Raw genomic sequence first — 27,500 nt, 5'->3', positions numbered from 1 at the left:
TTAATGTTTTGAATGGCATATATTTGGATTATCTTCCTTTCTATAATCCTCAAGGCGCAACACATATAAAAATAGATTGGGGAGATGGAGTTTGCGGGGTAAACTCTGTGCTCAGTATAAGACTGTTCACAACATTTTATAATAGTTTTTTCTTACTTCTTCAATGGGTCTTTTTATATCCAATAGTTCTAGCAATAATGTTCAAATTGCAAACAATGGGTCTATCAGAATAGTATTGTTATGAGTTAATATATATGTGCAGTCTTTATATATACATCATCCTGCTGACGGTATCTTAAACAAGGGGGGTCCAGATACAGATGGGTGGCAACCCAATTTGCCAATTGCCTGATTAACTCATACATCTTGTGAGTAATACATTTATACGAGCCAAGGCTATACAAATAAAGACATACATACATACATACATACATATATATATATATATATATATATATATATATATATATATATATATACACAGTGGTTGACAAATCACCAAAAAATCTACTCGCCACACAAAAAAATCTACTCGCCACCTAGTACCAAACGTGTGCTGCTTGGGCCAATATTTACTCGCCCGGGGGTTAAATCCACTCGCCCGGGGCGAGCAAATGTATAGGTTTGTCATTTCCCCCCCCTCCTCCGTGCGTCCGTCCCCCTGCTGGTTCGGCTGGTGCCCCCCCCCCCCGTTCCCCGTGACTCCCCCGTTCCCCGTGACTCCCCCCCCCCGTTCCCTGTGACTCGCGGCTCGCCCCCCCCGTTCCCCGTGACTCGCGCTCCCCCCCGGCGCCCGCTTGGTCCCCCGATGTGCCGTCCTGCTGAGTGAGGCGTGCAGGCGGCGGCAGGAAGCGCCCTGTGTGGGCCTGAGACTCGCGCTCCCCCCCCCCCGGCGCCCGCTCGATGTGGCGTCCGGCTGAGCGGCGGTAGGAAGCGCCCTGTGTGGGCCTGAGGCTGAGGCGGCATGCGCAGTGGGCCTGAGGCTGAGGCGGGACGCGCAGTGGGCCTGAGGCTGAGGCGGGACGCGCAGTGGGCCTGAGGCTGAGGCGGGACGCGCAGTGACTTACCTGAGCGGGTGGTAGCGCCGGGGAGGTAAGGGAGCGGCTGGGGTAGGAGGGCCGCGCTTCCCGTCCGGAGCCAGTGCAGGGCGGTGCACGTGATAGGGGGGGTGGGGGGGGCGGACAGAGGGTGTGTGTGTGTGTGTATAAAGCTGCTGTGTTGTGTGTGTGTGTGTGTGTGTATAGAGCTGCTGTGTTTTGTGTGTGTGTGTGTGTGTGTGTGTATAGAGCTGCTGTGTTGTGTGTGTGTGTGTGTGTGTGTGTGTGTGTGTGTGTGTGTGTGTGTGTGTGTGTGTGTGTGTGTGTGTGTGTGTGTATAGAGCTGCTGTGTTGTGTGTGTGTGTGTGTGTGTGTATAGAGCTGCTGTGTTGTGTGTGTGTGTGTGTGTGTGTGTATAGAGCTGCTGTGTTGTGTGTGTGTGTGTGTATAGAGCTGCTGTGTTGTGTGTGTGTGTATAGAGCTGCTGTGTTGTGTGTGTGTGTGTATAGAGCTGCTGTGTTGTGTGTGTGGCCCGTCACTCCGCCTCAGGCCAATGAGAGGTGTGCGGGGGCGGGCGGCCCAAGGGACCAATGAGATTTCCCCTAGGGACACCGGACGTCCAGGCAGGCAGGCATACAGTGCTTTCACTAATATAGTATAAGATATATATATATATGAAAAAGAAAAGAGAAAAAAGAGAAGTGTCCCACTGAAAGCACTCAAGCAAAAATGATAATGAAAAAATGTTTACTTATGGACATGGAGAACACTAAACAAATACAAAGTTAAAACAATCCCCAAAGGATCTCTGCAGCTGTGAAACATACAAAATGGCAAAGCAATACTGTAGTCCTAAATCAATATGTACTGAAAACAGAATACTGTATTGCTACTCAGAGGAAAAATAGGAGTCAACTCCTGAGATATATAAAGACCGGCCGGTCAAAAAATTATTATGATTACAACAGCTGTATGCTGCGAACTGTTAACTGCTAATAATGGTAATTGCCAAAACAGTACCACATACTGCTCCGACAAAGTTTAATCTAACTAAAGACGCGAGCTGGCCGGGAGCGCAGCGGGCTAGCCGCGGGACCATTCTCCGGTTTAAAATCGGAGTTTCCCGCGCTTCAATAGATAAGAGCTATGGCGCTTACTATTGAAAGCGCCCGAGGCGCAGGAAAAAACGGCCAAAACCCAACCAGGTTTCGGCGGAGACAGCCGCGCGGCGTCTGGCCGAGTTAGATTAAACTTTGTCGCCAGTGTATATATATATATATATATATATACATATACACACACACACACACACACACTTTGAAGCCCGATAAGAAGCACTTGGCCCGCCTGGTACACGCCCATTCGCTTATCTGCTGTAAAACTCCAGGCCCTACCTCAGGGGTCTCCAAACTTTTCAGTACGCGGGACACATCGTATATTATTATTTAGTGTTATGTTTTATACTAATACTAATTATTAACACATTATTGATTATATATATATATATATATGATTTGATCATAGGTATCATTATAATAGTCATCTAATATGTGGATTTAAATTTATTTCATTATCACATAATTATTCATTTACAAATTGTATTTCTTATGTTTATTCTTAGTATATTGTTCTTATTTAAATTTTTCATTTTTAGTATATCTTTTGACATTTCATATATATACATATCCTCCTCCCCGATATACATGACATCTCTTACATGTTTCCTCTATGATAGGGATCTTAGTATCCCTTTATACCATTTGGACTTATTTTTCAGTTTTTGAGTTCTGAATTTATCGACTGTATATGTTGCACCAAACAAAGAGATGTTTATTTTGTCTGTTCTTTCTGGGCATATTTTTAATATAATCTGTTCTTTACAAACAATATTTAATGTAATAATTTAATATGTAATAATCTGATTTATTATATTTATACAGGACTATCCCTCAGTTTGGAAGCTCACTTTCTCTCCAATGAATTTCCCCTATTATATCTACTACCATTGTAGAATATTCGCTATGTATAAGATTTGCTATTTCTAATATTCCCTGTTAATTTTCCTTTGTTATGTTTTGTATTCTGTCCATTTTTTGACACGTCATGTATTACTAGGGACGCAAATCATGTGGAATACAAAAGAAGACAACAAACTTATGGTGCAGTATTGTGTGAATTCGGTGAGTTAAATGGCACAGAAACCTACAAGGTGAAACGCGTAGAGTGATGCCCTAAGACGAAACCGGAGCCTCTGGAAGCGAATGACGTCACTTCCGGTCCTCGGTGAGACGCATCCGTGACACGCATACCAGAACAGAGGAACAGTCGAGACACCACTCTTCCGGTCTGCAGAGATCCACACTGTGATCTATACGCCTGTTTATTTCCATCACCATGTGAGTTGATTGGATTTTACTTGCTTTTATAAATTTCTATGTACAGTCTGCACTATGTCCGGTTCTATTTATTCCTAAGGGCCCCTGGTTAAAGTGTACCTGATCGTGAAAGTGTACCTGATCATAAGTGCGGTTCCTATCCGAATACCAGGCTTCATTTCATGGGTTAAAGAAACCTTTACATGCCTACATACCTCTCACGTTTGTGAGTATTCAGAACATATAACTGTGCCATTTAACTCACCGAATTCACACAATACTGCACCATACTGTAAGTTTGTTGTCTTCTTTTGTATTCCACATGATTTGCGCTTCTTGATGATTTCTACCCTTCACTTGTCCACGAGGATTGAAAGAGCAGTCCTGCATCAGGTCACAGCGGCATATATCACACGTGGTTGTATAAGTATCACTACTAATTATCTTATTTTATGTATTACACTGTGGGTTTATTTGATGTTTATTTAAACCATATACACTGAGCGCCACATTTTGATAAGTTTTTGTACACATTACTAGGGACGCTCCTGCGTTGTTTTGGGCGATCCTCCGCACACACAGTTACGCCTTGAGTCATGCGGGCAGTTCATTGGCTGATGGTATGGGCCAATGACGTCTGTCCGTTGGACTTTCGCGCCTTTTCCACCGCGCATGACTTTCTGTTTGGGGCGGGGAGACGTCCTTAACAGCAGGAGCGTTCGCACACGCGAATTCACTCTTTGACAAAGGCCCTTGCGGCTGAAACGCGTCAGAGTTTACCTCCGTGTCCCCCCCCCACGATTGCACCATGGAATAAAGCTTATTTTTTAACCCATCTTGTCGGTGTGTGTGGCCCCACTGTTCCACAGCTGTGCTCCGCTTCCCTTCGTTGGATCACCTCCACATCGTATATATTCTACACATTGTCGCGGGCCGAAGAAACAAAAAAATATTTTTAGAATTTTGATATATTTTATAAATGAACGAAGAATACGTTTTATTTGGATCTTTTTGGGGTAAATCAGCATGATATGATTCAGAACAAAAGTGAAATGTGACAATTACAAAGAAAGGACGCCGCGCTTACACTGGGAAATTATATATAATGAGCAAAAAATATATATATTTCAAGTTGCTGCGGGCCGGATAAAATCTTGTGGGGGGGGCCTGATGTGCCCCCCCGGGCCGTAGTTTGGAGACCCCTGTCCTAGCTGATCCTTTAGGTTTCTTTCATACTTAGGAGAGCCTTGGGTCTATCCCAAACTGTTTTGAATTCCCTTACTGTATCAGCTTCTACCACCTCTGTTGGAAGGCGATTCCATGGATCCACCACCCTCTGAATTACTTCCTCACATTTCCCCCTGGGCCTGCCACTTCCCAGCTGCAGAACAGGACCTCTTGTTCTAGCGCTTGTCTCTGAAACATGCTTCTCTCTGGCACTCTGCCGAAACGCTTAATGTATTCCGAGTCCCATCCATATCCCCCACCTCGTTTCTCTCCTCTAAGCCGTACATATTAGGGCCCTTTAGCCACTCCTGCTGTAGACAGTGCACCATTTTATTAGTCCTTCTTGGCACCATCTCCAGTTTATTTATGGCCTTTTGGAGATATGGTCTCCAGAACTAAACGCTGTACTCTTGGAGAGGTCTTACCACTGATCTATAACATGGGATCGCCCCACCCCCTCTCTCTGCTGCTAATACCTCTCTGTACAACATAGCACCCTGCTCCTTTGTCTCATTGCTCGCCTGCTTTTAAATCCGCAGAAATAATGACTCCCGGGTGCCTTTCCTCTATAGTAGTTGACATGGGGCTATTCATTCTGCTTTTGGATTTTTGTGACCCAGATGCATTATTTTGCACTTATTGGTATTACATTGCACTGGTCACACGCTCGACAATTCCTCTAATCTACCGAAATAATTGATCAGTTTGTTTCCCCTCAACCCCACGAGTGCCGGCTGCTACAAGGCCTACTTTCCTTTCCAGACTACCTGTAATGTCACTAATAAAGATAATAAAAAGCACAGGTCCCAGTACAGATCCCAGAGGTATTCCACTGGTCACCTTCCCCCTCCTCTGAATGTATTCCCATTTACACACCTCGGTCCCCTGTCCTCCAACCAATGTCTTACCCATTCAAACGCTGTAGCCGATGCCACGCATTGTAACATGACATCAGTCATCTACATGGGACAGGGTCAAAGGCCATACTAAAATCTAGGTAAGTAAATGTACTGCTCCATCCTGATCTATTAGCTTAGTCACCCAGTCAAAAAAATCAATCAGGTAATATGTGTATATATCAATCCTAATTCAAACACACATACATAACGCATGGATACATACACATACATAAATACAAATACATACATACAGTAGATACATAAAACACAAAAGCCTAGATACATAACACATACACAAACAGATATAGATACATACCACACATACATACATATATATATATATATATATATATATATATATATATATATATATATATATATATATATATATATATATATGTACATATATACATACAGACACACATATTTATATATATATTACATACATACCCACAAACACACATGCAGACAAACATACAGATATACACACACACTAAAACATACATACATACGCACTTACAGACACGCAGATAGAGACACGCATGCCCATAAACATACACACAGACACACTGATGCACACATTAATTAGCATCTATACACACACACACACACACACACACACACACACACACACACACACACACACACACACACACACACACACACACACACACACACACACACACACACACACACAAATGCACACACTCTAGATTCATTTATAAACATGCATACACAGATTTGGGGAGTCTGGGTGAAAAAGTGGGTCCTCCCAAAACACACATTATACACAGGTACACACATGGACCTGCATACACAGGGTCCGCCCACAACACACATTATACACAGGTACACACATGGACCTGCATAAACAGGGTCCTCCCACAACACACATTATACACAGAAACACACATGGACCTGCATACACAGGGTCCTCACACAACACACATTATACACAGGTACACACATGGACCTGCATACACAGGGTCCACCCACAACACACATTATACACAGGTACACACATGGCCCTGCATACACAGGGTCCTCGCACAACACACATTATACACAGATACACACATGGACCTGCATACACAGGGTCCTCGCAAAACACACATTATACACAGATACACACATGGACCTGCATACACAGGGTCCTCGCACAACACACATTATACACAGGTACACACAAACACTGAATGGAGTGGCGCTCTGCAGGTCTGAGGCAGGGAAGGGGTTAATGGAGCGACCCTCTGCCGCTCTCTGGCAAGAAAGGGGTTAAGCAGCGACACCTGCCTCTTTTCCCCCCTCCCGCACCCTCCCATTCCCTTTCACACCCGGCCCATCTGCTCCACCCCACCAAATGGGAATGTTTCTACGGGACATCTGCCACCTTCCCACCCCGTGCACACACAAAGCCCGCCTGTCACCTTCACACTGGCCTCCTGCAGCGACCCCTTTAATAACAAAGCCCTGCACGCTTCTGTCATCTCGGGATTTTTCAAACCCCTGCTTTGCAATAATGGGTTGTGCCCCCCCTCCCGACAAGGAAGGGGTTAATTCATTCAGTCGATTGTAGGAACAGCTCCTGATGTAACCTGTTCCTACAGAAGGTGCCACTGTGGTAGGAACCACCCCCTTTAGAAACAAACATGGCCTCGCAGCCCTGACGTCCTGCTTTATATAGGAGGAAACCCCTGTTATAACAACAACTTTCTTATGAGGACGTCTCACGGCGCGGACATGACTCGTCCCAGAAGAGGAACCTCTCTTACAAGAACAACACCTCTTTTGTGGACATCTCACAGCGCAGTCCTGCCTCTTTCTATAGGAAGAAATCCTATTATAACACCCTTCTAATAGAGTACCACCCCTATAATAAGACTAAGACCCCTATAATAAGACTAAGTCTGGCTGTGTGTAACATCTTAAAGTGTCACATTGAAAGTGTCTGGAGTTCATTTGGGAGTTGAAATTGGAGGTGAAAATTAGAAGAAGATCTGGACTCTGCAGCTGTGAGAACTTGACTTTCTAAATGCTGTGATTATTTGAAATCTTCCTATCCTCCAATACCTGGGAAGCCTCTCCTCCTGCATCTCACTATGCCCTCCCTATTGCTTTTTCCGTTTACTATTTCTTAACTCCTTGGTGAACGTTTCTGTTCTCTCCAAATTCCCTACTCCCCACTGCACCATTATTTATACACATCCCTCCCAACAACTTATTTACCGCTCAATAAAAAACACCCACACAAACCCTCCATTCACACCCGCTCTCTACTCCTTCCTGCTGCTGGGGATCTCCCCTAAGCCTGAACCCAGACATACACACCTGATCACACCCACGCTTCTCTGCCATCTCTTCCCCTGTAATTGGTGTTAACCTTCTGACGTAATACTGACTAACCTTAAAAATCACCCCACAAATTAAGAATCCCAATAGCCTGCACTCATGGCTATTCACCCACACTCAGTCACTCCTACCACCCATTGTGACCAAGCACTGCCATCTACAGCACTTACTCCCTCACCTGCTGTCTCTGTAAGTCTCCCATCACACCTCTTAGATTGTAAGCTCTTCGGGGCAGAGATTTCCTTTCCTATGGTCTGATTTTGCTGCACTTATTGTATAATTATAATTCCCTGTGCTGTATTCTTTGTGAAGCGCTGAGTACATTTTTGGCGCTATATAAATAAAGACATACAATACAAATTGAAGAGAATGCAGCGCACCACGATCCAAAGAGAAGAACAGGTCTGGCCAAAAAACAATCTTTATTGAAGAGTCATAAAAACAAGGGATGCAGCCCTTCTACGCGTTTCGTGTCTAGCACTTTATCAAGAAGTGCTTTCACACGATATACAGAACATTTAAAAAGCAATGGCTGCCAAATCTCGCGATACCTGTGACGTCACAGCTCAACCGCGGCCAATGAAAACTTACCATCTAGCGCATGCGCTCTGAGGCCCAGCGTGGGGGAGTGACTGGCCATAATGCAGTCCTCACATCCACTCATAAGGAACGCCCATAGGGGAGTGCCCCAAAAAGAGGGAAGGGCTGCATCCCTTGTTTTTATGACTCTTCAATAAAGATTGTTTTTTGGCCAGACCTGTTCTTCTCTTTGGATCGTGGTGCGCTGCATTCTCTTCTATTTGCTGGACTTCATCTCTCTTCAGCAGCACGCGGTGGAGCGAAGACTCTGGTTGCTGAGTGAATACTGTGAGTACTCAGGGCCAACCCAATGAGGTAGGGGAGGCTGTTTCTGGACAACCTACTCCAGCCTTCAGGGTATCTAGTGCCCCATTGCTTTATGCCCAGTATATACACTAATTAATGCATTGATATCCAGAGTGTGCTCCCCTCCTTCCTATATATAGTACACTTTGAGCACCTTACTCTACCAAACGACATACAATACAAGTCTTCATAGCCCAGTCCTGCCCCTTTCTATAAGAAAACACCCTTTTTTAAATCAGCCCTCCAAGAGCTTCTTCTCACAGCCCCGTCCTGACCATTCCTATAAGAAGACACCCTCTTATAAGAACATCTCACAACCCAGATGTGCCTCTTTTTAAAGGAAGAAACCCTTTCATAAGAACAACACTCTTATGAAAACATCCCCACACCGCCCAGACACGACCCTTTTATAAGAACACCCCTCTAATAAGAGCATTTCTTCGCCGCTTCATGCTGACCCTTTCTACGTTACCTTCATTAACACGGACTCGCTGAGCTTCTCCCTGTTGACGATTTTGATGGCGACCTTTTGACATGTGACGCAGTGCACCCCGAGTTTCACCAGGCCTGGAGGGAGAGACATAGAAGAGAACTCAGTGAAAACCTGGCAGGGTATATATCAAGGGTTATTAATGGCACTGTGACTAAAATAGGGAGGGGATATATGGGGCAATAGGAGGAGTTATAGGGAGGGGTTATATGGGGCAATAGGAGCAGGTATAGGGAGCGGTTATATGGGGCAATAGGAGGAGTTATAGGGAGCGGTTATATGGGGCAATAGGAGGAGTTATAGGGAGCGGTTATATGGAGCAATAGGAGGAGTTATAGGGAGAGGTCATATGGCGCAATAGGAGTTATAGGGAGGGGTTATATGGGGCAATAGGAGGAGTTATAGGGAGGGGTTATATGGGGCAATAGGAGGAGTTATAGGGAGAAGTTATATGGAGCAATCGTAGGAGTTATAGGGAGCAGTTATATGGGGCAATAGGAGGAGTTATAAAGAGCGTTTATATGGGGCAATAGGAGGAGTTATAGGGAGCGGTTATATGGGGCAATAGGGGGAGTTATAGGGAGAGGTTATATGGAGCAATAGGATGAGTTATAGGGAGAAGTTATATGGAGCAATAGGAGGAGTTATAGGGAGAGGTTATATGGAGCAATAGGAGAGTTATAGGGAGCGTTATATGCAGCAATAGGAGAGTTATAGGGAGCAGTTATATGGAGCAATAGGAGGAATTATAGGGAGAGAGGTTATATGCAGCAAAGGAGAGTTATATGGAGAAATGGGGGGAGTTATAGAGAGCGATTATATGGAGCAATACAAGGAGTTATAGGGAGGGGTTATATGGATTAATAGGAGGAGTTATAGAGAGCGGTTATATGGAGCAATAGGAGGAGTTATAGGGAGGGGTTATATGGAGAAATGGGGGGAGTTATAGAGAGCGATTATATGGAGCAATAGGAGGAGTTATAGGGAGAGGTTATATGGGGCAATAGGAGGAGTTATAGGGAGAGGTTATATGGTGCAATAGGAGGTGTTATAGGGAGGGGTTATATGGAGAAATAGGGGGAGTTATAGAGAGCGATTATATGGAGCAATAGGAGGAGTTATAGGGAGAGGTTATATGGGGCAATAGGAGGAGTTATAGGGAGACGTTATATGGGGCAATAGGAGGAGTTATAGGGAGAGGTTATATGGGGCAATAGGAGGAGTTATAGGGAGAGGTTATATGGGGCAATAGGAGGAGTTATAGGGAGAGGTACACATTATGTACAAACTTATATTATATCAATATTAACTCAGCATGTGTGCCAACCTTTCTCCTCAACAGCAACTTCACATTCCTTTTATACACATTTTAATTGAAACTAAATAAAAGCCTTAACTATAACATTAATAGCTGCTACCTTTAAAGGATTAATTAATGAACAAACATTTAAAGCCACAGCCCCCCCCCCCCCCCAAAAAAAAAAACCACACCGTATTATTTTTTCTTTTCCCCCACATTATCCCCCAATGACCCAAACCTCTTAAAGGTCAGTGAAGGTGGAATTATGTCCGAATCTATCTCTCTGGAAACATCCATATTATGTTCCTCCTCGGATAAGGAAAGTTCCTCTACATCGTCGGGGTCCTCAGCTCTTGACCCCCAATCCTTCCTGAGAGCAGAAAAACGGTTCTTTATAGTTACCTGAGGAACTTTACCAGCGGGACCTGCAGGACGTCGAAGAGTCCCTCCAATTTTTTTTTACCGTGCTCTTCTTCCTTTTCTTTTTTTCATGTGCCCAAAGCTGCTCACTTTCTTTTTCTTTATTATTTTCCTTCACTTGGGTTTCCATCTTCGTAGGATCATCTGATTCCCCAGATTGTTTCCCTGCTGGGAGTAGATTTGAGGAGGATCCTTCTAAGGGGTCTTCTGACATTTCCTGGACCCCATTTACACTCTCAATAATTGTTTCTTCTGTAAGTGTATCTGGGCAAACTGCATCCACAGGCGGTCCAGGACAAGCTCCGTCCCCAGGAGGATCTAAGCAAGCGCCATCCCTAGGCTGAACCAGACTAACCCCATCTGCAGGCGGATACAGACATATTCTGTCTGCAACTTTCAGGGCCCGGTCGTAAAGTGCTTCATTGTCTTCAAAGTCCACTTCTTGCTCCCATACTTTTGAAATGTTATGCCAGGCTTCTGCGCAATTCGTATATGAATGTCCAAATTTATCGCATAAATTACATCTGATGTTTGCACAACTTGCCCTCTCGTGGCCCAAGGACTGGCACAAGTTACATTTTAGAACATCACAACACAAGCTTAAATGTCTGGCTGAACCACATCTATGGCACAAGGTTGGCTGATCATAGTAAAAACAATTTCCTTTTTCTCTTCCTATGAAGAAGGAGTTGGGCAAATGCTTTGTAACATTGCCATGTCGCCAAAGTCTGACTTGCACTTTCCAACCTCCAATCCAAATTTCTTCCGCGTCCATAATTCTTGTAGGTGGAGCCAGTACTTCGCATTGTCTGCCAAGCCATATCAGAATATCTGATATTGGGACTGATTCCTGTCTGAAGAGAATTGTTACCGACTTTGTTTCTAGTTTGGACACAGGAATAGCAGCAAAGGACTTCCATAATTCTGAATTTTTAAGACTCTCATATTTTGTCCAGACATAGTCCAGAGCCTAAGGTCTCTTAAAGCTGACATCGTATTCGCATGAACCTGGAACATGGATAAGTGCATAAATGTCATCTACTCTGAAGCCCAAAGATTCTTTCAATAGATGTTTTCCTACAAATATCCTGTCAGGCTTCATCTCCTCACTGCCTTTATACCTCAACTTTACCACATTCCTCCTTTTTAAAGGTTGTGCATTTCTGGTCACAGGGCTCACAAAGGATCTCCCACTCCAGGCTGAAGGGGGTGCTTTGTGAACTGGTGTTACCTTAATGCCATTACTTTGCTTTACCCCATCTTCTGATTGGGTCACTCTATTATCAGGAACTGTTTGGATAGGAGCAGCACTTTCAGTCTCTACAACCTTAATTTCACTCCCAGGCACTACAGGGTTAATGCTGTCTCCATTGCTGCTAATTACCACCTGCTGTTCTCCTCTCTCAGAGTTCTGAATCCCAGGACCTGCTAATAAGCAGGGGGTGGTTCTGTAAGTCCAGGTGAGCATGGGTTCTCTGGCTCACTGCTCTCAGGTACAAACTCAATTTCCAGCTGATCTCCTCTCAGAGTTTCTAGGTTCTTGCTTTGCTGCTCTCCAGATTTCTTTGTAATTTCTTTAACTTCTCCCAGTGTGGGAGTCTGAGATAACCCAACATCACAGGTGTCTGCTGCTTTCTTTGCATGCAATGGTCTTTTAATCAGATCTTCTGCTGCTTCTGCTATTAACCCCTGGGATGCTGGAAGCTCTGGAACAGATCCTTGCTCACAGTCTGATACACCCTGAGGTGAGTCCCCTTCCCTGAAGTCTTTGGACCCTATTAGAGGGCTGTTACCTTCTCCTGTGGAAACCTTTAGCCTCCGGTCCTTTGCTTTCTTTTTTTTTGCAGCTTTACCTTTTGGGTTTTTTTTGTCAGTTGGTGGAATTAAACTGTCAGGATCTGAATCAGAATTTTCCTGGGATAAGTTCTCTGTTTTATCTTTAGACACTGCAGACTTGTTCTGGGATCTAGTTTCTCTCCCACTTCTTTTAGGCGTCACCAAACTTATCTTTTCTTGAGAGCATTTAATGGGGTTTTGGCTTCCGTTTCCACAATATGAATCTGCGCCTTGTTCTGCACTTTGCTCTGCACCCTGCTCAGCATTTTGCTCTGCGCCCCGCTCAGCACCCTGTTCAGAACTGTGGGTTAGCATTTCAATAGTTTTTAAAAGGGAACGTTTCTGTTTGACTGGAACCCCTGTTATTTTAGCAATCTCAACCTCCAACCGGGTTAATTCCACATGCAGATGATTTATTTGCTTCTTGCGCACGTCTATCTCACGACCACGACATCTCTTTAATTTAATATTTTCTATTTCCAATTCTTCTACCTTCCTGTTATACTTCTTCAATAAAGCTCGTTTCTCTTCTTTCTTAAGCAGATTCTGTTCTGCCCATTCCTTTCTCTCCAAACTCTCCTGTACCTTGTATTCAGCCTCACCAAGGCCTACACCACAATGTACCTTGCATTCAGCCTGCAGCCTCTCCTACTTCCATCTCCAACTCACAGCCACCAACCCCTGGGTCTAAGGCCATCCTGGCTCCAATGTAGGAGCTCACCTGCAGCCCATCCTGGAGGAGTTATAGGGATGGGGTATATGGAGAAATAGGGGGAGTTATAGAGAGCGATTATATGGAGCAATAGGAGGAGTTATATGGAGAGGTTATATGGGGCAATAGGAGGAGTTATAGGGAGAGGTTATATGGGGCAATAGGAGGAGTTATAGGGAGAGGTTATATGGGGCAATAGGAGGAGTTATAGGGAGAGGTTATATGGGGCAATAGGAGGAGTTATAGGGAGAGGTTATATGGGGCAATAGGAGGAGTTATAGGGAGAGGTTATATGGGGCAATAGGAGGAGATATAAAGATAGGTTATATGGAGTAATAGGAGGAGTTATAGGGAGCGGTTATATGGCGTAATAGGAGTTATAGGGAGAGGTTATATGGAGCAATAGGAGGAGTTAAAGGGAGCGGTTTATGGAGCAATAGGAGGAGTTACATAGTTACATAGTAGATGAGGCTGAAAAAAGACATGCGTCCATCAAGTTCAACCTATGCTAAATTTAGACGACAGATACTTTATCCTTTATTTTTACTTACAGTATATTGATCCAGAGGAAGGCAAACAAAAAACCCCAGTATTATATCATCTAACGATATTTCATAAGGGGAAAAATAAATTCCTTCCTGACTCCGACTCCTATTAAACACTGGATCAACATCCTTACCGTGTTTACTTATTTTATATAATTTGTATACTTTTGCTTTCTAAAAAGATGTCCAACTTTTTTTTTGAAGATATCTATTGTATCTGCCATCACAGTCTCCATGGGTAATGAATTCCACATTTTAACTGCCCTTACTGTAAAGAACTATTTCCTTTGTTGCTGGTGAAATCTCCTTTCCTCCAACCTTAAGGGATGACCCCGTGTTGTTTGTACTGCCCTTGGGATAAATTGTTCTTTTGAAAGCTCTTGTATTGTCCCCGAATATATTTGTATATAATTATCATATCCCCTCTTAGACGCCTCTTTTTTTAATGTAAACAAATCTAATTTAGCTAGCCTATCCTCATACTGTAAGTTAGATTGTCCATCCCATTTATTAATTTGATGGCTCTTCTCTGCCCTATCTCTAGTTCCATAATGTCTTCTCTAAGGAGTGGTGCCCAAAATTGCACTCCATACTCAAGGTGTGGTCTTACTAATGCTTTATAAAGGAGCATAATTATGTTTACTTCCCTTCCATCCATTGCCCATTTAATGCAAGATAAGATCTTGTTTGGCTTTGCAGCTACTGCATGACATTGGGCACTATTGCTAAGCCTGCTGTCTACAAGCACTCCTAAATCCTTCTCCATCAAGGATTCTCCTAATGTATCCCCATTTCATTTGTAAGTCGCCTGTTTATTCTTGTTTCTCAAATGCATAACCTTACATTTATCTGTACTAAACCTCGTCTGCCATTTACCTGCCCACGTTTCCAGTCTCTCCAAGTCCTTCTGTAGAGAAATCACATCCTTCTCGGATTCTACTTATTAGTTATAGGGAGCAGTTATATGGAGCAATAGGAGGAGCTATAGGGAGGGGTTATATGGCATAATGAGAGTGGTTATATAGAGAGAGGTTATATGGAGCACCAGGCAGACTTACAGAAAGAGGTTAAATAAAGTAATAGGAGGCGTTATATGGAGCAAAAGAGGAGTTATAAGGAGCAATAGGAGGAGTTATATGAAGCAATGGGAAAAGTTATACGGAGCGGTTATACAGGGTATCCACACTAAAAGAGGCACGGTGTACATTTACTTTCATCATGTATGTTAGTGTGGACTACTATTGTAACTGCGTCTTTTATATTTTACGTAAAGATTTTCATTCAATTTAATTGATCTGTGCTATATAGTTTCTCCTCATCTCTCTTTTCAATGGCAACATCTCTCGTGAGTTACTGGATGGGAACACAGATTGCCATATCTCCCCAGTTACCTGCCGCAGATCCATTTTCCAAGTGCCTTTGATCTACTTGTATCCTGTGAGTAGGCTGCACATAGAGCCACGCTACAACCAATACCCTCTATAGTTTTACTATACACCTGCACTTAGATTGTTTTGTCTTCTCTCCCCACATGCTCCCCCTGGAATGTATGAACAAATGTTAGTGTGGACACCCTGTATATATGTATGTATGTATATGTATATATATATATATATATATATATATATATATATATATATATATATATGTGTGTGTGTGTGTGTGTGCAGTTATATAAGGCGACACTGTGTGCTCGTTAGCATGTAATTTCCCAGAATCCCTGGCTGCAGTGGAAGAATTGTATGCCAAGAGATAATGGGGGGAGAGACAGGGTTGCTGACCCTTTTATATATATATATAAAACTAAATGTCCCTTTGGGCAGCAGAGACTGTTGCTTGCAGTATGTTCTATCCGTGATGTTCGCTTTGCAGCTCCGTCTCTTTGGGCGCCCCAAAAGGGGAGATCAAAACAGATCGCAAATAAAAAAAAAAAGAGAACGAGACAAGCGCGACAGGAGTATCACCATAAATATATTCCCAATAACAAATAATATCAAAGACTTACAACAAGAGGAAGCACGTTTTGCGTGCGAAACGTGTGGAGACCACGTAGTTTGCACGTCCTTACTATGGCACATGCGGATGTTATCATTAACTGTCGGCGGACAGAGGGTCTAATGGTTGCATGGGGATTCGGCTTATCCGATCCTTTCTGCGGTTTCATCATGGACAATTGTACCTCGCTATACTGCCTACGACGCTCACCTTTGCTTACTTGATTACACATTTTTGATATTATTTGATATTGTGAGTATATTTATGGTGACACTTACCCCTGATGTGCTTGTCTCGTTCTCTTTTTTTTAATATAAATATGTGTGAGTGTATGTATGTCCAGCAGTGAATTGACAAGGGTTGAAGATGAATGAATAGACATATTTATATAGTAGTCCAGAAACAAAGCACTTGCCTATGCATAGATAAAGCTTCTGTAGGGTGCATATCGTCCAAAGCAGCACATCTGATATGAAAAAACAGGACAGGCACTCCAAGGTCCAAAGGTGAAATGTATTCCTTCGGATATTGGAGTAGTCTGTCCTGTTTCTCTCTCTCTCTCTCTCTCTCTCTCATAAATATATATATATATATATATATATATATATATATATATATACACACAGCGCACATATTTTATTGATATTATCGTTTATTTGTAAAGCGCCAACATATTCCGCAGTGCGGTACAATGGGGTACAGAGTAATGTATAATGCAAAAACATAAATAGTTACATGCAAGTGAGGACAAACTCATACACAGATGTAGTGAGGGCCCTGCCTGTGAGAGCTTACACACTGCAGGGAATGAGGGACAATGTTGAAACAAGAAGGTAAGGTGGCTGCTTATTGTGTGTGTGTGTGTGTGTGTGTGTGTGTGTGTGTGTGTGTGTGTGTGTGTGTGTGTGTGTGTGTGTGTGTGTGTGTGTGTGTGTTTATATATATATATATATATATAGTGCAGAATAAATGAGTTATTCAGTATTAGGTGATACCTTTTTTATTTGGACTAACAATTTATGTCATAGGACACGGCTATTCCCGTTATATATATATATATATATATATATATATATATATATATATATATATATATATGAATATATATATATATATATATATATATATGTATATATATATATATATATATATATCTCACACAAGAACTTTGCAATGTATTGCTGGATCCTCTTGTAGTGATGGGGTTATGTGTGTGTGGGTAGCTAACACTGATGAGGTTAATGAGGAATAAACTCATGGCTGCACTAATTGCTATGATTGCTGGTAATGAAGACTCGGGGGATGGTGTAGGTTGGGGGCTGGCGGGGGTGGAGGAAGCTGCAGGGGCGGGCGGGTTGTTAATGTGCTCATGGGTCCCGTCTCGGTGCGTCTCGTGCTTTGAAGTTAGTCGCAAGCGGAGGGACACGAAGCACTCCTGGGAGAGGAGTACAGAGAAAGTAGGGCATGGAGAAATGAAGGGGGGAGAGAGGAAAGGAGATAAAAAGGAAAGCAGTGGGGAAGAAAAGGTTTAGAGAATGCGATGGAGAGAGGGAGATATAGGGACAGAGAGAAAGAGTAAGGGAGAGAGAAAATGGTCAAAGAAAGATAGGGAAGAGGGAGCTATAGACAGAGAGTGTGAATGAGAGAGAAAAGGGTCAGAGAAAGAGAGCGAGATATACAGGGAGAGAGAAAGAGAGCGAGATATACAGTGAGAGAAAGAGAGCGAGATATAAAGGAAGAGAGAGTGACAGAAAAGGGTCAGAGAAAGAGAGCGAGATATACAGGGAGAGAGAAAGAGAGCGAGATATACAGGGAGAGAGAAAGAGAGAGCGAGATATACAGGGAGAGAGAGTGACAGAAAGGGTCAGAGAAAGAGAGCGAGATATACAGGGAGAGAGAAAGAGAGCGAGATATACAGGGAGAGAGAAAGAGAGCGAGATATACAGAAAGAGAGAAAGAGAGCGAGATATACAGGGAGAGAGAAAGAGAGCGAGATATACAGGGAGAGAGAAAGAGAGCGAGATATACAGAAAGAGAGAAAGAGAGCCAGATATACAGAAAGAGAGAAAGAGATATACAGGAAGAGAGAGAGAGAGAGATATACAGGGAGAGAGAGTGAAAGAAAAGGGTCAGAGAAAGAGAGCGAGATATACAGGTAGAGAGAAAGAGAGCGAGATATACAGGGAGAGAGAAAGAGAGCGAGATATACAGAAAGAGATATACAGGAAGAGAGAGAGATATACAGGAAGAGAGAGAGAGAGCAAGATATACAGGGAGAGAGAAAGAGATATACAGGAAGAGAGAGAGAGATATACAGGGAGAGAGAGTGAAAGAAAAGGGTCAGAGAAAGTGAGCGAGATATACAGGGAGAGAGAGAGAGAGATACAGGAAGAGAGAGAGTGAGAGAGATACATAGGGAGAGAGAGAGAGAGAGAGATACAGGGAGAGAGAGAGTGAGAGAGATATATAGGGAGAGAGAGAGAGAGATATACAGGAAGAGAGAGAGTGACAGAAAAGGGTCCGAGAGAGACCGAGATATACAGAAAGAGAGAAAGAGAGCGAGATATACAGAAAGAGAGAAAGAGAGCGAGATATACAGAAAGAGAGAAAGAGAGCGAGATATACAGGGAGAGAGAGAGAGATATACAGGAAGAGAGAGAGTGAGAGATATATATAGGGAGAGAGAGAGAGAGATATACAGGGAGTAAGAGAGATATATAGGGAGAGAGAGAGAGAGAGATATACAGGGAGAGAGAGTGAGAGAGCTATATAGGGAGAGAGAGAGATATATACAGGGAGAGAGAGAGTGAGAGAGATATATAGGGGGAGAGAGAGAGATATACAGGAAGAGAGAGAGTGACAGAAAAGGGTCCGAGAGAGACCGAGATATACAGAAAGAGAGAAAGAGAGCGAGATATACAGAAAGAGAGAAAGAGAGTGAGATATACAGGGAGAGAGAGAGATATACAGGAAGAGAGAGAGTGAGAGAGATATATAGGGAGAGAGAGAGATATACAGGAAGAGAGAGAGTGAGAGAGATATATAGGGAGAGAGAGATATACAGGGAGAGAGAGAGTGAGAGAGATATATAGGGAGAGAGAGAGAGAGATATACAGGAAGAGAGAGAGTGACAGAAAGGGTCCGAAAGAGACCGAGATATACAGAAAGAGAGAAAGAGAGCGAGATATACAAAAAGAGAGAAAGAGAGCGAGATATACAGAAAGAGAGAAAGAGAGCGAGATATACAGGGAGAGAGAGATATACAGGAAGAGAGAGAGTGAGAGAGATATATAGGGAGAGAGAGAGAGATATACAGGGAGAGAGAGAGTGAGAGAGATATATAGGGAGAGAGAGAGAGTGACAGAAAAGGGTCCGAGAGAGACCGAGATATACAGAAAGAGAGAAAGAGAGCGAGATATACAGAAAGAGAGAAAGAGAGCGAGATATACTGGAAGAGAGAGAGAGCAAGATATACAGGAAGAGAGAAAGAGAGCGAGATATACAGGAAGAGAGAGAGATATACATGGAGAGAGTGACAGAAAAGGGTCAGAGAAAGAGAGCGAGATATACAGGAAGAGAGAGATATACAGGAAGAGAGAGAGAGCGAGATATACAGGAAGAGAGAAGAGAGCGAGATATACAAGAAGAGAGAGATATACAGGAAGAGAGAGATATACAGGGAGAGAGAATGAAAGAAAGGGGTCAGAGAAAGAGAGTGAGATATACAGGAAGAGAGAGAGAGATACAGGAAGAGAGAGTGTTTGAGATATACAGGAAGAGAGAGAGTGTGACAGAAAAGGGTCAGAGAAAGAGAGTGAGATATACAGGAAGAGAGAAAGAGAGCGCGAAATACAGGGAGAGAGAGAGATACAGTGAGAGAGTGAAAGAAAAGGGTCCGAGAAAGAGAGCGAGATATACAGGAAGAGAGAAAGAGAGACAGAAAGAGAGAAAGAAATATACAGGAAGAGAGAGAGAACGAGATATACAGGAAGAGCGAGTGAGTGAGATATACAGGAAGAGCGAGTGAGTGAGATATACAGGAAGAGAAAGAGAGCGAGATATACAGGGAGAGAGAGTGACAGAAAAGGGTCAGAGAAAGAGAGTGAGATATACAGGAAGAGAGAAAGAGAGCGAGATGTACAGGGAGAGAGAGATACACAGTGAGAAAGAGTGAAAGAAAAGGGTCAGAGAAAGAGAGCGAGATATACAGGGAGAGAGAGAGAGATATACAGGAAGAGAGAGAGAGATATACATGGAGAAAGAGAGCGAGATATACAGTGAGAGTGAGCGAGATATACAGTGAGAGAGAGAAAGAAAAGGGTCAGAGAAAGAGCGAGATATATACAGGGAGAGAGAGAGAGAGCGATATACAGGGAGAGAGTGACAGAAAAGGGTCAGAGAAAGAGAGCGAGATATACAGGAAGAGAGAGATATACAGAAAGAGAAAGAGAGCGAGATATACAGGGAGAGAGAAAGAGAGCGAGATATACAGTGAGAGAGAGTGAAAGAAAAGGGTCAGAGAAAGAGGGAGAGATATACAGGAAGAGAGAGAGAGACAGAAAAGGGTCAGAGAAAGAGAGCGAGATATACAGGAAGAGAGAGAGCGATATACAGGAAGAGAAAGAGAGAGAGATATACAGGAAGAGAGAAAGAGAGCGAGATATACAGGAATAGAGAGAGAGATATACAGGAAGAGAGCGAGATATACAGAAAGAGAGACAGAAAAGGGTCAGAGAAAGAGAGCGAGATATACAGAAAGAGAGACAGAAAAGGGTCAGAGAAAGAGAGGTTGGGAGAGAAGAAGGAGAGATAGAAGAGATAGAGGGTGGGAAAGAGTGACAGAGAAGAGTAAAAGAGGCGGATTAAGTAGAGGGAGAGAGAAGAGAGGGCACAGAGAGAGAATGTGACAACACAGGGATTAGAGCGAGAGAGAAATTAGACAAAGGAAAAAGAGGGAGAAAGAGGAAAATAATGGGTAACAGAAAAAGAAAGAACAAGAAAGAGTAAGACTGCTGGATCAGGACAGAAAGGACAGACAGAGAAAGAGGAACTAGAGGAGGAACAGAGGTCATCAGGTAAATGACACTGCAGATATTAGGCAGGGAAAAAGGGTTCTTAATACACTCCTCAACAGCTCTCCCTTCTAGCTGAAGGAAGAGGTAGAGAAGCAATCTTCTGTGGATCATTATCTGGCGATGTGGTAATGTCCCATACAGTCACCTCACTTGTCCCCACAGCGGCAGAAATTCAAGAAGCAGCAAAAGCTCAAAGGGGGCAGCTGAGGTGACAGCGTGCCACATGGGAACCAGAGAGAGACTAAGACCCCCATGGAGTAGCAAAGACGGGTCCCTGTGTGTACCTGCCCACCCTGTTATAGGGACATACCCTCACAGCCATGTACTAGAGAAGGACCAGAAAGCACACACCCATTATAAGGACCTCTCACATCCCCGATTTCAAATGAGAGGGACTCCTGTTATAAGAACACCCCCTTATAAGAACTTCTCACCACATCACTGACTTCCAATGAGAAGAACCCATGCGGTAAGAATACCCCCTTAAAAGAATATCCCTTATTGATTTTGAATGGGAACACTCCCCCCCCCCATTATAGGAATATGTAACATTCATTCGTGGACATCCTGCTATGGGAACACCCCCATTATAAGAACACCTCACATCCCAGATTTGTAATGAGAATCTCTGTTATAAGAACACCCCTTATAAGAATATCTCATACCCCTGACTTTCAATGAACCGTGGACACTGTCCTAAGAACATCGTCTCACAACACAAGTGCACCCCTTCCTATAGGAAGCACCCCATCTTTTAAAAACACCTGCCTTATAAGAACATCTCCATACAACCCAGACATGCACCTTCCTATAAGAAGCACCCCTGTTATAAGAACCCCCCCGCGTGCAAGAACAATTTGCTCACAGCTCCCATTTCCTCTGGCAAGAGCTATTTTTATAAGAACATCTCTGTTATTGGACAACCCTACAAGTCCCAGCTGCAAGAGGTTAAACAAACCGCTATAGAGCAGGGATTGCAGAATCTTCCTATGTCAGAAGGACGGCGAGTGATCCAAATGCTGACGCAGCTTTCGTACTGCAGAGGACTCCATAAAAAGGGGGGACACGGGAAGAGAGGATGGAGAGGAGGAGAGAACAGAAGAGATGTAGAGGGATGAGAGGAGAAGAAGGGAGAGGAAAGAATAGAACATAATGGAGGAAAGGGAGGGAGGGAGGGGAGCACAAGAGAAGAAAAGGAGAGGATATGAGAAAATGAGAGGATGAGAAGGAGAGGAAAACGCAAGAAAGGGCTCAAAAGGAGAGGACAAGAGGGAGGAGAGAGGAATGCAAGAGGAGGTGAGAAAAGGAGAGGGAAATAAACAGTAGGAGGAAGACAAGGAGGGAGTGGAGGAGAAGGGTGGAGATGAGCGGAAATGAGAAGGAGAGAATGGAGCAGAAGGGAGAACGAATTGAAACAGAGGAGATAAGAGGATGGTGGAGGAGGAGAGAAAGAAGCAAAGCCACATGGCCCTGCTCATTACAGTGATATGTAAGGGAAACAAGTGAAATAAGTTAGGTAACTTCTGTTCAGCTGAATGGGAGCTAGGTCACTGTTCACTGTGCATTAAATCTCTCTGCAATATGCTGTAGAGAGGCCAACTGACTGTACTGAATATGCAGTGAAGATCAGCTCCCTTCAAGGGAATGGGACTAATCTTCTCCAGCACAAGGAAGATGGCTTCACAGTGGAAGAGGTATAGGAAGAGGATATAGAAGCACTCAGAGGAGGAGTTTTAGGGAGCGTTTGTAGGAGAAGTTAGGGGAGGAGTTAGTGGGAGCGATTATAGGAGCAGTTATGGAAGAGTAATAGGGGAACAATTATTGGAGCTGCTAAGAAAGTCTTATATGAGCAATTAGGGGAGGAAGTTACGGATATAGGACCTGTTATGGGAGAAGTTGTATGAAGCCGATATAGGAGCAGTTAGAAAGGAGTTAGAGGGAGAGGTTACAGGAGCAGTATGGGGGAGGACTTACAGGAGCAGTTAGAGGTAGAGTTACAGGGAGAGTTTTAGGGAGCAACTATCGGAGCAGTTAGGACAGTTATAGGTACCCATTATAAGAACAGTTAAGAGACAGTTATATGCAACAGTAATGGTATAAAAATACATACTGATAATATCCCATAGAAAGAGGAGGTTGTGTGTGTGTGTGTGTGTGTGTGTGTGTGTGTGTGTGTGTGAGGATTCCCCTTATACTTCATTTCAGCACCATGGACAGAGCTACTGCATAATCCTACTTTCGCTGCACCACATCCTACACACACTGCCTGCCCGCTCCTCCACCTCCCTATCGCGCCCCCCTCCCCCTACATGTTATCAGCAGCCTCCTCCCCCTCTCTATACTCAATCCCTCTCTTTCCTCTCCCCCAGAGCTTTCCTGCTGACTCAGTTTAGGCTTCAGGCTCTGCACGTTGTCACACAGCCGTGACAGTCCTGGAGTCCAAGTTATAAGATGCAGGGGACACATTAGGACATGGGACACACATGGAAAACTAGATTGTAAGCTCTTTGGAACAGAGCTTACCTTCTCTCTGTTTAATTTCATGTCAAATGATCTATTACATCTGAAACTGAGCAACATATATAGGATTTGGAACGAAGTCAGACATGGAACATCTTGTCCAACATTTAGCAAGCCCATTTCATAATTTAAAGGTGCAATTCCAGTAGGAAAGATGTAGGCCCCTGTTTACTAAGCAGTCTTTAACCATATGAAACTTTATGGCGCTGGAAGACACCGTACATTACATTGACTTGAATGAGCAGGAAGGGTTTCTCCCATGCCGGAAGGTATTTTGTGGACTGCTTACAGTAGTAAATATGGCCTGTAATCCCCCTGAAAGTAACTGTCTTACTTATTCGTATCTTGTGAAAAATAAATGTTTTGTTTTCTTCCAGCAGATCATTATTTAATGCTTATCTGTTTGACTAATTATGACACCACAGTTACTTTGCAAACAAAAACCAAAATGTCAAGAACAACTGCCCTTGGGCTTTGAGGTATGGCAAACAGGCAAACATTGGATAAGCCGCAAAAAGGTGCCAGGCTTTAGCACGCCTTTACCCCCATTCATTTGAACGAGGGGAAAGGTGGGCTAAAGTTTAGCACCCTTTAGTGAATCTGGGCCAAAGATTATTAAAACTAAAGCTGTGGTTTTCCATGGAACTGTTAAACGTGTGCAAAACTAAATGTCAAAGCACATATACTTGTCTGATTTGTTTTGTTTGACCTATTTAACATCCCTTTCATCCTATGAGGGACACTTCCTTAAAAAAAAGAGGTCTCATTGTTATTCAAAATGAGACCCAGTGGTGTAAATCTGAAAAACCCCACAGAGTATACAAGAGATGCAGCTTTCTTTAGGGGCTCCGTCAGGGATCAGACCTAAATGAGGTGATAATATGGGCCACATGGCAGGACATTCATAAGAAAATCTACCATATTTAACAGACCTGGTAAAAATGATTTGATGTGGATTGAGGTTGTCTGGGGTTTGGGATGATAAGGAAACGTACACAGAATTCGTAAAAAGGAAATGTTTAGTTTATCTCCAGGTCCAGTGTACATAAGAAGAAGAAGCAGTAATAAGAATCATATCAACCGCATTTCATATATGAAGGTCCCAGAGTGGGACCGAAACATTGGTGTCACTTTTGGACCACAATACAACACTTTTTTTTTTTTACACTATTTCCAGTATGCGGTTTCCTCTATCCAGAACTTCTGGTGTGGTGATGTATATTTTATTATGTTATATGTTACGTACACACGCTAATTGTACTCTAAACTATATGCAAGGAGTGCCCAACTATATGTAACTTTTGTGTGTATGTGTGTGTGTGTGTGTGTATTTTTCAGTACTGCAGGCGCAGAGCATCAAAGTGGCTTGACCAAACTCATAAGACGATGGCACTGGTTATCTAACTGGGGTTTTTCACTTTAGTGACCAACACATTAACCTGTAGGCAACGACTCCAAGTTTTTGAACATAAACTTTGAGGAGTGTTTGAAATCTGATGTGCCCTTTGTTATATGGTGCTATCAGAATGATGTTATGCTGGTTCAATTAATGGTTTAAAAAAGAAATTGCAATCCGGATTATCCAACAGTAACAGTCCACAGAGGCTGAATAAAAGATGAGAGAGAGGGGAGATAGGAGAGAGAGGAGAGAGAGGGAGAAGGGAAGGAGAGAGAAGGGAGGAAGAGAGAGAGAAGAGAGGATGAAAGAGAGGGAGAGAGAGAGAGAGAGAGAGAGAGAGAGAGAGAGAGAGAGAGAGAGAGAGAGAGAGAGAGAGAGAGAGAGAGAGAGAGAGAGAGAGAGAGAGAGAGAGAGAGAGAGAGAGAAGGCGGAGAGAGAGATAGAGGAGGCAGGAAGAGAGAGAGAGAGAATGGAGGAAGAGAGAGAGAAAAGGGTAGAATGAAAGAGAGGGAGGAGAGAAGTAAAGAATAGATAAACAATAAAATCGAGAGAACCAAAGAGAGAGGCAGAAATGAGGTGGAGAATGAAAAAAATAAAGTGGATGGAGAGAATGAGGGAAAATGGTGAGTGGGAGAGAAGATGAGGAGTATACTGAGGAGAAAGGGAGAAAAGACGCTTAAAATGGGTGGAGTGGGACGAGCAAGACAGATGGAGAAGAGAGGGAGGGAGTAATGGAATAGGAAAGTGGAATTGAGGAGAGAAAGAATGAAAGACGAGGGCTGAAGTTAAAAATAGACGCTTTAATAAAGACACGGAGAGAGAATGAAAATGGAGGGAGATGGAAAGAGAATGGTTAGATGGCCAGAAAAAAATAAATAGAATGATAACAGAAGTAAGATAGCAGGAAATGACTGTTTCCAAACACACAGGGAAAGGAGACAGAGACACTCCTGACAGAGAAAGAGAGAGAGAGTTAGGGATTGAAGAAGAAATAGAGGGAGAGGTAGAAATAGAGTTAGGAAGAGAGGAAGAAGTATGAGAGGGAGATAAATAGGTTAGTATTTGATGTACTATGAAATTACTTTCCTCTTTTAGCTTGACAGCATCCTGCATAGGGGTTGGAGAGAAAGAGAGTAAAGCAGAGACAGAAAGTGAGAGGAGATGGGGAGACGAGACTGGGAAAAGTTGGGAGAGGCATAAGAAGGGCAGAGAGAGAGAGAGAGAGAGAGAGAGAGAGAGAGAGAGAGAGAGAGAGCGCAACGGGATAGGCGTAGGGGAGTGAAATAAAGGAATTGAGAGATGGAGCTTGACAGAGCACCATCTGCCTACCCCTCTCAATCCTATACAAATGCCTCCCCCTGTAATCTGTCCAGCACAGCTTAGCCCTGATCTGCTCGGTATCCATCTGCTTTGTGATTTCTGGGGACTGCAAGTGATCTGGGGAGAAGCGACAGAGGACAGAGCAGCTGCTGAGATAGGACACGGTGACAGGTCACCTCATCTGCGTCCCCTCTGAAAGGGTTTTCCACCAAGTCCCCTTCACTAATAATAATAGTAATAAATACACTTCCACGCACTGCAGAGAGTACCACGCCATAAACAGAGAAAAATCCCTGTCCAGAACCTGCAGACTCATATACTGTAAAACACCTGAGATATGTCAGCATACGACCAACTTGAGATCATATGAAGTTTTCCCCCACAATGAGCAATATTTATTAAGCAGTCACCTTACAGCCCATCCAAGTCCATGTGTTTTAAGGTGTCTTGGTAGCAATATTTTGCATAATGGGTGATCAGGACAGAAAAGGGAAAAAAAGGGGGGAGGTTGTCTTAGTGGGACCCTCACCTTTAATTTCATCCTCTCCTTGTTTCTCTCTCACTCCAATAGCTTCCTCTGCTTAAACCCCCTGTCCGAGGTACTGAACCAAAGTCTGGACCAGAGCCAAGGAGGAATCCCCCACTCTGGCATGGGCAGGGTTAGTGAACCATAGGTCTCCAGCAGGGAAGGGGTTAATAGTGGCACTCTGCCTGTGTCTTGTTGAGGTTGGTTAACCGCTGCACGGTCAGCAACGACTTGCAGAACAAAGCAATGCTCTGCAGGTATGTAGTGGGAAAGGTTGATGCTCTGCAAACTTCCCGTACATGGGGGTTAATGCAGTCATGCAAGTGAAAGGGGTTAATGGAATGACGGTCTTTAGCATGAAAGGGGTTAATCCGTGTTTGTATGTGCCTGACCTCCATTGGTCTCTGTAATCCTAGTACACAGAAGAAGCCCTGAGACTGCAGATAGAAGCGCTATATATAACTCTGCAGCACTGAGCAGTGACAAGGATCCTATCACAGCAACCACAGTATGCACACTGCACACTGCACACACATACACACACAGTGTACATATATATATATATATATATATATATATATATATATATA

General features: G+C 43.4%; 1 protein-coding gene across 9 annotated transcripts in view; it reads right to left on the bottom strand.

The window, feature by feature from the left end:
• Nucleotides 1-27,500, bottom strand: part of BRSK2 (BR serine/threonine kinase 2) — a 131,600-nt gene that overhangs the window by 66,066 nt on the left and 38,034 nt on the right. For all 9 annotated transcript variants that reach the window (XM_075566883.1, XM_075566886.1, XM_075566878.1 and 6 more), the window contains one exon: nucleotides 9,245-9,339. In XM_075566883.1, the coding sequence (XP_075422998.1) occupies nucleotides 9,245-9,250 (6 nt within the window). In that variant the 5' untranslated portion in view covers nucleotides 9,251-9,339. The remainder of the gene's footprint in view (nucleotides 1-9,244; nucleotides 9,340-27,500) is intronic.

Source organism: Ascaphus truei, chromosome 12 (assembly GCF_040206685.1).
Source record: "Ascaphus truei isolate aAscTru1 chromosome 12, aAscTru1.hap1, whole genome shotgun sequence".
Classification (NCBI taxonomy): Eukaryota; Metazoa; Chordata; class Amphibia; order Anura; family Ascaphidae; genus Ascaphus; species Ascaphus truei.
The sequence above is the reverse complement of the archived record's forward strand: the minus strand, read 5'-3'. Positions and strand labels throughout refer to the sequence as shown.